This window comes from Aplidium turbinatum, chromosome 3 (genome assembly GCF_918807975.1).
Source record: "Aplidium turbinatum chromosome 3, kaAplTurb1.1, whole genome shotgun sequence".
Classification (NCBI taxonomy): Eukaryota; Metazoa; Chordata; class Ascidiacea; order Aplousobranchia; family Polyclinidae; genus Aplidium; species Aplidium turbinatum.
Window position 1 is genome coordinate 25187343 of NC_137474.1, and position 10019 is coordinate 25197361.

At 38.9% G+C, this 10019-nt stretch overlaps 1 protein-coding gene across 2 annotated transcripts in view; it reads right to left on the reverse strand.

Annotated features, from left to right (window-relative positions):
- The window catches only part of LOC145767067 (NADPH-dependent 3-demethoxyubiquinone 3-hydroxylase, mitochondrial-like), a 57521-nt gene extending 49037 nt beyond the window's left edge, over positions 1-8484 (reverse strand). For both annotated transcript variants that reach the window (XR_014288737.1, XM_082578812.1), the window contains exon 1: positions 8315-8484. Coding sequence is in view for 1 of the 2 variants with exons in the window: in XM_082578812.1 (XP_082434938.1) it covers positions 8315-8456 (142 nt within the window). In the remaining variant the exon portion in view is untranslated. The remainder of the gene's footprint in view (positions 1-8314) is intronic.
- Between the last annotated feature and the right edge of the window lie 1535 nt (positions 8485-10019).

A 10019-nucleotide genomic window follows, 5' to 3' on the forward strand; every position in this document is an offset into this window, starting at 1 on the left:
TACCTAGGAACGTGCAAAAAAAATTTTTTGATTTTGTTCAAATTCCGGATGGAGTCCGGACTTTATGTGAAAAATACAAAATGGCCGCCATACAAATTGACAAATCTGCAATAAATCTGCTTCCAGTCAAGCTTTTGAGCTGATTTTGGTGTCAAAAGAAGCAGCAAATTGAGCCTGTTACTTTAAAAGAGCAACAAAACGCCCAGCATGCTTGAATGTTTTCTAAAACTTTGAAACTATTATATTTTGGTCAATATTTTTCATAATTTTTTCACGTTTGTTGGTGCAACTTGAGATTACTGATTTACTGGTTGCATCCAAGAATAATAATGACAATTTCAACACTATATACACATAACTTTACCGGTATATGAAATTCACATAAAAATGTCATGAAATACACTAGACATTTGAGAAACATTTATACGCTTTAGTAACGACACAATGGTCGTCACACCTTGGAACACCCATTCCGTCTTTACTGTGACAGGGATGATTTGAACAGGATTTACATCCTGAATGTCATGTCTTTTTGGTCTCTTCCACATGGTATTATAATTGTTCTTATCATTAACCCGCTGGTAGTGGTCACATTCTACAGTGCCATCATCGTTTAAATGGCAGACCCTTGCCAAAAACCACTGACGTTGATTGTTTTCTCCGTCCCACACCACAGCCACATTTGTTCCTATAGGGTATTCTTTATGGAGTTCAGGAATTGCTGCTGCAATACACATTTTCACTGGTTGATTTGTGTCACCAGAGGAAGTTGCAGCAGTAGAGGTTAAGATGGCATATACCTCATCTTCTGTTGGGAAGATGGTCCCAACATCCTCATTCCTCATCCTCAGTTCCAAGAATGACAGCTAGGTTCAGCAGCATGGTATCTACATTCAAGCTGTTTACTTTGTAGAGGCTGGGATTTGCCTGGCTGTCGCGTGGATGAATCATCCGTTGGTACTGGATCTCCATCCGGAGGATTTTTTTCAGCGTGGATGGTGATGCTGTTGGAAGAGCTCGGAGCTCTTCTACTTTTGTAATTGGCCCTCCATGTACCTTACATTGATCCACCAGGTGGTTGAGGAAATCTCCCTCCCTCCTGCTCTTTTTCATGCGTTCCTTCAGTTTAGTTTTCATCAATTCTTTTTGTGTCTCTGTCCATGCAATCTCCATTTCATCTAACTTTTTCATCATTTTGCGGGATGCAAGCTCACTGTTAATTGGTGCACCTTTAGCAAACATATTATGTTTGCTATGTTTGCTAAAGAGATGATCTTATTAAGATCATCTCTTATTCGTTTTGCTTTGAAGTATCTATTTGAATGTGCTGCTGACAGTCCTGCAAGGTTTCTGAATCGGGCTAAGTATCTTTCTGCAAGCAAGTTCTCTGTGGGGAGGTTTACTCTCATTTCTTCAGTTAGTGCATGGATTCTTGTACTCCTCTCACTATTCTTTGTCTCGTCTCCCCAATACTCTCTTCCGCATTGCATCTTAAGGCCAAGCGCTCCGCTCTGCTTGGCCATAGCAGTAATTAAGTAGTGGTCGAGGTCTGTTGTGGGGCTGTGTGATTCAGCATTCACATGCTTCCAGGGAACGTGGAACTCAGACAGGGTTTCAAGATTAGCCCTCTCAAGATCATTATGTAGTTTAGGAAGGACCCTGACGAGGTCGGATTGTTGGCAACGCTCTACCATGTTAAGGTAAGGCATTGTCACCTTCTGACAGAAGTGAGACAATGCTTTTAGTGATGCCACAATGAACTCATTCTCCAGGTAAAGGGAACAAGCTCTGACAAGGAGGTTATTCTTGCTAGTTCTGGATAGCATCTTCTTGAAATGGAGAACACAATCAACCAACGCACCAGCAGTGTGACCCAATCTTGTGAATCTGCGGTCTTTATAGAGCGAGAAGGATTTGTGAGTACTACTCTCCTCCAACACCAGGCTAAACTCGGGTTAGGGTAACCCTTACCCTAGCTAATAACATGCAATTTCTAATAACTAAAATCTAAAAGTCTGAAATGAAGTAAAATGTGAAAATTTTTGAAGAATTTGACAGAAAACAAGCTGAAAACAGTTTCAAAAGGCACTTTTTTCCCCTTGTTTTGTATTTCCCATACACACTAAGTGTTTATTGTTTTTTTACACTAACAGGCTCAACTTTCTGCTTCTTTTGACACCAAAATCAGCCCAAAAGCTTGACAGGAAGCAGATTTATTGCAGATTCGTCAATTTGTATGGCGGCCATTTTGTATTTTTCACAAAAAGTCCGGACTCCATCCGGAATTTGCACAAAATCAAAAAATTTTTTTTTAACATTCCTAGGTATGTCCATAGGCACCTTTTAAACTCTAGTTCTGTTGTTTTTGAAAAATCACCCCAGTATAGCCCACTGCTACTGCAAGTTGGAAGAGCATGGCGGTGCTGTTCCACAACTTGTAGAATGTATTGAATTTGCTCTTCATCTTTCGTTAATACATTGTTAAAATTTTGCATCAAAGCAACACCTCTTTCGGCAAAGTCATTGATTACATGGAGCCCACCAACAATGGCTTGCGCTTTCTTATAATTGTCATCAACATTCCATGATGTGATTTTCACCTTCAGAAAGTCACATGGCAAGTTAAGAATCTGGAAAAATCTCATGGTGTTTGATGTGACAAAGTGCGACAGATCTTTTGATAAAATATCATCTGGTACTCGAGAAAGACGCTTTGAAGGTGTACTGCTTTGATGAGTTAACGCGGAAACCATGGCTTTTTTTTGAGTAACAGAAACAGCATCATCAAAAAATGAAAAATGCCAGGTTCACAAGTTCTTCACTTATATACCACAAGTGCCTCGAAAATGTTTTCATGGCTTCTTGCAATAAACCGGCATCATGTCGCTCATACTCATTTATCCTTTTCAATAGCTCCAGATCATGTCGTGGTGCGCATTTAGCTAAAGGTGCTGTGAACCATGATTTTACATACACCTTCAAAACAAACAGAACAAATCGCTTTAAACCACGTTGCTCCTGACTTGACAAATCAAACTGCATTCGAAATAACCAGATTTTGAGTGCATATACAGCAGTTGCCATCCATCTGGCGGTCCACGACATTAAGGCACGAACAAAACGGCGCGAGACAAAAAGGCGCAGAAAAAACGGCGCAGAGACAAAATGGCGCAGAGGCAAAACGGCGCAGACAAAACGGCGCCAAAGTCAACGTAACAATTTTTTTTCTTTTGAAAATACTTAACTCAAGCGCTATAGTTGATCAATAATAGTTTTGATTCAAACGCGTTGCTCACTTCAAGTTCATTTGGGAAGCACGAAATAACATTATTGTAAAGAGAAACTACCGTGCAATGATATCTAATTTGTGATAATTAAGTGAGTTCAATAACACTCAATGACATTCTTAATTCAAACGTGTTGCTCCTTATATTCGAAGTCAAGTTCAGTCAGGAAGTAAAGACCACATTTGGTCGGGGAGCAATTTGAAACAGCGTACATTTGTTTGCAATAAGTTCAAAGATTATGTCGCATCATTTTCAAGACAAAATACGGCGCGATTAATATTCCCGCATCACACTTTGCGTTCTGTCTCTCACATTAACAACCGTGACTGCTTATCAACTGCCAAGAAACTATTTATTCTGTAATTATCCAGCTGGCAAAAGTGCAACCACAGTGCTTAGACGTGAAAATTGTTTGTTTTGAAAGGTACGAAGATCGGAAACAACTGTTTGCTTGAGATGTAGGCTGATTTGGCTATAAGCCGCAAAAATACATTCTTACACAGCTAACAATTCCATTGTTTTTGCATTGATGTTGATTCAACGTCTGGCAACGTTGAATCAAAGTTATAATGGCGGATATTGTTACCTGGATAATTGCTTTGTAGTACAGAATTAGCGCACGTGACAGTTCAGAGAGATGGGTGTCAAAGATAGGATGCAAATCAATACCACAGTTGGACGGAATCTATGGCAAACCAGACAGGTTTTATTTTTACTTTTCGAGCTGGGTACAAATTGCAACGGTTTTCCGATGTTTAGCGAAATCAGGAATTGTTTATTTACTACGTTTCTGCAGTAATTGTGAATGGCGTAATTGTTGAGAAGGTGTCTGTGCTGACTAGGCAGCAACGCACATTACAACTGATACTTCATACAACTGTTTACAATTCTGGTTAAACTTTAAAGAGTTTACTAGTTCTGTGTCACTTTAACACTATGATATACTGTATGTTCCAGCCAGCAAAACTGGTCCTTTTTACATTGATTTATCCTCAGCAGACATTGAAACAATGTAAAAAAGACCATCTTTGCTGACTGGGAGAGCATGTACGATCAAAGCATTTTTCTACAAACTGTGGCAATCGGACTTGTTTTCATCTCACCGACCTCTGTGATGTCACAACGGGAACTTTGACTGTTGAAGTTTTTGATTCAAGCGTGCTATTTTTAGCTCCTTACCAGCTGTGTAGTTTTGAGAATGGAATGTGGCCTACGAAAATAGTGGTAAGGTAGAAAAACACGGTTCACACTCATTGTTTGTTTTGAAATCGCCAAGGTTTTTTTTTCAAGTCTTTTGCGCTGTCTGGTAAAATAATTTATTTGCAATGTTCCTCAACCGAACGAAACTGCACAAATGAAATTAGCGCTGCATTTCACAACAGTAGGCTACTTTTTTTCAGAAATTTTAAATAAATTCTCCAAAGTTTTCTGGTTTAAACTTTTGGACATGCTTTCCTACACTTCCCTCCCAAGCCGAAACAATTTGTCTGTGTCCATTCCTTGGAGGCCAGTTGCCGACGGATGACATCAAAAGCATTTAAACTTCTTTAAGGAGCAACGCATTTGAATTAAGAATGTCATTGAGTGTTATTGAACTCACTTAATTATCACAAATTAGATATCATTGCACGGTAGTTTCTCTTTACAATAATGTTATTTCGTGCTTCTCAAATGAACTTGAAGTGAGCAACGCGTTTGAATCAAAACTATTATTGATCAACTATATATAGTGCTTGAGTTAAGTATTTTCAAAAGAAAAAAAATTGTTACATTGACTTTGGCGCCGTTTTGTCTGCGCCGTTTTGCCTCTGCGCCATTTTGTCTCTGCGCCGTTTTTTCTGCGCCTTTTTGTCTCGCGCCTTAATGTCCTGCTTTGTCCATCTGGCGCGATGAAGGGCACCCGGATGACGGAATCAAATTCCATGTGGTGGTGTTCCGTTCAGGATTATGACCGATAATTTGATAAGATATGACCGATAATTTGATATGACCGATTGACCGATATGACCGATTGATATGACCGATAATTTGATTGACCGATAAGAAAAAAAAAAAAAAAAAAAAAAATCATATGCAGGGCAACGTCGACCACAGGGTGTGCGAATAAGCGACCCTCCCTGTAGAAGTACGTATAGTTGGTTTTGTTTTCTTAGCTTTTACTGTACTACCGCAGAGCAAGGGGGGGGGGGGGGGGGAAACTTTTTTTAGGGGGGCTGAAAACATTTAATTGGGCAAAATCATTATAATTGTAGCTGTTGCTCGAGAATGTTGGGATTTTTTAAAATGTTGGAACATTTTTTTAGGAGGGGGCGAGGCCCCCAGCTGGCTACGGGCCTGTACTACCGTTACGCCAGTACAGTGGCATGGACGACTTGTTGAGCTGTGGGATTCTTCTTGAAGATGCTGCTTGCAGTAGTGAAGATGAATCAGCAAATTTGGCTTCCCCTGCTTCAGAAATAGATACCTATAGCCTATATCTCGCGTTGTTTAAGCATCCACTACATCTCTTCAAAACGCCCTTGTTTGATGGAAAGCAAAACAAAAACCAATTTTCTTGTTTCTATCAGTTGTTTCAAAATATTTTTGTGTACCTACTACATCTGCTTCTTCAGAGAGATGTTTTTCAAGTGCAGGTTTAACTGCCACCAAGTTGAGATCTTGTTTGACTGGTGAAAATTTAGAAAGCCTAAATTTGTTACACTGCGATAAGCAATTTTTGTGATGTTCATTGTTTTTGTAAAGTCATAAAAATCATTAAAATGTGTCGATGGTAAAAACTATCAATTATTCTAGAATAGATATCTGTATTCTATATTCGGTTTCAGTATTCTAGAATAGCTAATTATTCTATTTTGCCCATCCCTACTTTTACCCCACCAAAATTAAATTTTGATGCCAACTCAATGTGCTCTTTAATTGATTAGGACAATGCCACGCTTACTGAGTTTATCCTTACTTCACACTTGACCATGGATGAACTAAAGGGTTTGATAAACACAAAGTTAGAATGCCCTCATTTTTCTGCCCATGCTCAGGCTGTGGAGCGCCTCATTCGGGAGGGAATTGCTTGGCGTAGGGTCTTGCCGAAAGCAGACACGAAATATGACTTTCTTTCATTGGCTGCAGTATAATGTCTTGATATTCACCACTATATTATGTTGATATGTTGTTCATTGTCTTTATTCTTCATTCGTTTGTGCACGTTTTACAAGCACATATAAAGCTGGTCGGTTGATGTGTAAGCTACCATTGGTTAAGTTGCAGTTAGTAGCCTATGTCTGTCAAAAAATAAATGTAAATCGGCGAAAACAATCGAATATTAATGCAGTGCGTTGTGTGATTATGTAATACTTATTACTACAACAAAACCAAAGTGTCATCTTATGCACAGTGCATTCCTACTCCTGCCATAGAAGTTACAGTGCACTCCTACTCCTTGCTCTTCTTTGCTATGAGCTAAATGCATCAAGACGTGTTCCCCTTACGACCATCAGCAGTCTTGATAACTCTCCAAGGCCGATCTTCATAGCAACTATCCATACAAATCTTAAATATATCAGCTAAAGCTATGTGGGCTAATAAAGCTATAGCCTAAATATATGTTGTTTATTTGTTTTTGTTTTGTAACATTTTCTTTTTTTTATTTTCCTTTATATCTTAAATTTTTCTGAAGATGTTGCAACCGTGCCATAATTTTTTCAACACAATAACTTACTTCGGTCTCAAGCACGTTTTAACGTTCGCGTTTTGTCGCTTTTACCCTTTTCTCGACCTTTGCTATGTTGACATGTATTGTTTTGATATGATAATCAGAAATAAAAACAACTGAACTGAAAAAAGCTTTATATATCATCAGTTTTTGCTGACCAAGCAAAAATAGGGTTGCCAGATCATACCGTACACCGCCAGCTTTTACCTAATACGACAACTAGCAGTCGCGTCATATGTAATTGTTGTTGTGGTTGTTAAAGTGAGAAATTTTTACAATTAAAAAAAAATAAACAAAGTTTTTTTTCTTCAAACAATTTGTACCTGGCAACTCTGTGCTGGCAACAAATGCCAAGGACAAAATTGACTACATGCTTAAGGTTACTGAATATTTTTGCGTGAAATTTTACAGAAATACTCTACATAGCAGTAGCCACCCTGTGTGATAATTCGATTTTTGATTTTTTTTAATTTTTTGATTTTCACATTGCCTTACTTAGGAGGGACCAATTAAATCCGTTCAGTTTTTCAAGCAAATCTGACATTTGGCATAATTTCAAAAGCTAGATGTCATTGTGAAAATGGTGGACCAAGACTGAATTTTATTCATGGGTTTAATGATTTCTATCTGCTGCCTATGGTTGAATTTTATTCTGTTGGAAAAATAACAATTTCGATTTTCAACGTTTATTGGCTAGCCATTTCAAAGCTTTGACATTTGAAAGCCACCTCACTTCACAATGCAGAAAGAGTTTTAACTTTGATTCCATTTCACCTCTCAAATTTTCAAAAATACGAGCTCAGCCTAATGAGTGCGCGAATCTTAATAAAGTTAATAACTGTCACAGCATCTCACACACAAATGTTAATATGCAGTACCTTGTGCAAATTGGTATACTTTCTGCAAACCCTGAAGTTCGTTACAAGACCCTCAGTTTGGGAAGCCCTGCTGCAGAGTGTAGACGTAGCCACTTCCAACAAAAAACAAACAGTGGAGGCGAATTGGTTGAACAGCACCAAGGGCTTTTTTAAATACAAGTAGAGTAAAGTTTGCTGAAAAAAGTAATTATCGAAACAAATGGGCACAATACACCACTAATACTATTCTATTGCTGATGAAACCAATAGATTTCTACAACCTAATCATTTTGGTGTCACTCATTTGTTTGCAATAGAGAAAAACCATTTCACTACAAACTCATAGCATTGCAAAATTCTTCAATACACTGCCTTACTATTGTGCAGTGAACATTACCAAAATAAATTGAAGCTTTTATGATCAGCCTAAAAGGTTGAAAACAAAAATGCAGTATTCTTACCAGCATGATTGACACGTATGATGCGATCATAAACCTTCATATCCTTTTTATTTAAACTTGATAACTGCCTTGACAACACTGAACAAAACTTTGCATGGGATGGAATCACTGAACAACAAAATAAGGTTCTTGGCGATGCCATTTCCCCACAACTTGACACTAAGTAAACCAAGCCTATATTATAAACAACAAATCATCAAGAATTAATTTCATCACAGATCTCCATGTACTGGCGTACCGCACATGTACTTTTTAGCACAGCCGTATTGAGAATTGAGATGTGACTATGTATATATTAGTAGTATTACTCTTAAAACAACTCTATTTGATCTTTGATGCTGCTCGGACTCTAGAAAGAACATAAATTTATGGCAGTGGCTATTTGACCGGCTCCGTTCTTTTAAACTGAAACACTATTTGATCGGTTATGAACTTATGATGTACAGTATTTTTCTCTTTCAAAGCAAAAGACGAGAAGGGAAGAAAAAAGTACCTATATTTATAAGTTCTAAATTCAATAGTTTTATTCAACTGAATCAGCGGTGCGTACGATGCCTTTCGGGCTGTTATCCCCAAGGGTATGAGTTTGATGCTACCCGGAAGTGTTTTATTTCAAACTATAAATTGCCTGCTAAAAAATACTGCCTAAAATTAAACTTGACATTGATGAATAAGCGAGTAAGAATTGACATAAAAATAGCCGGACGCGGACATTTTTGATAACAACCATTTTTCTTCATAAAAAGATGGTTTTGTTTGACACCCCAAATCTAAAATTCGGCAAAATTCGGACATGAGGAAAGGCCTTTTTGAGGGTGGCAATTATTGATCGGCGCGCCATCTAGCGGAAGAAAAATAAATGTATTTTCTGTCGTGCTAATTCCCGAATTACAAGTGAAACAAGGATGATTAACATAGCGTCTAGAATTACCCTTCAGCAAAATTTGCTATTTTACGTTGATTCAACGTCTGGCAACGTTGAATCGACGCAAAATAGCATATTTTGTTTCCTGAGTGCCTCAACAGAAATTAGGCTCCAATGATAGTGTCAAAAGGTGGTCCCATACTTGATTCAAGTGTTGGGTATGAAAAGATAAGGTTCTCGTTGTACTAAGCCTTCAGCACTAAGGTAACTAGCACTAGCACTAAGCCTTCAGCATCTAGATCTCACAGCTGCCTATGACACCGTATGGCATCGCGGCCTTACTTGCAAGCTGCTTCGCCTGCTTTCTGACCGACATATGGTTCATATGATTATGGAACTTGTCAGGAACCGAAGCTTCACCCTCACCACCGGTAGCTCACGACGAAGCAGACTGAGACGCCTGAAAAACGGCGTCCCACAGGGATCGGTCCTGGCTCCACTTCTTTTCAACATCTACACCCACGACCTGCCAACTACGGTCTCCGCAAAATACGCTTATGCGGACGATCTGGCAATTCTCCACTCCACAAAGTCGTGGGAAAATCTAGAAGACACCTTGAGCCAGGACATGAAAACTCTCTCAGTATATCTCCAGAACTGGCGACTGAAACTCAGCGAAACCAAAACTGTGGCAGCAGCTTTCCACCTCCACAATCGGGAAGCTGATCGTGAGCTACACGTCCAGAACAACGGAAAATCTCTGTCCTTCTGCCCCGAACCAAGATAGGCTATCTTGGGGTAACACTGGACAGATCGCTCACATACCGCCACCATTTGGTG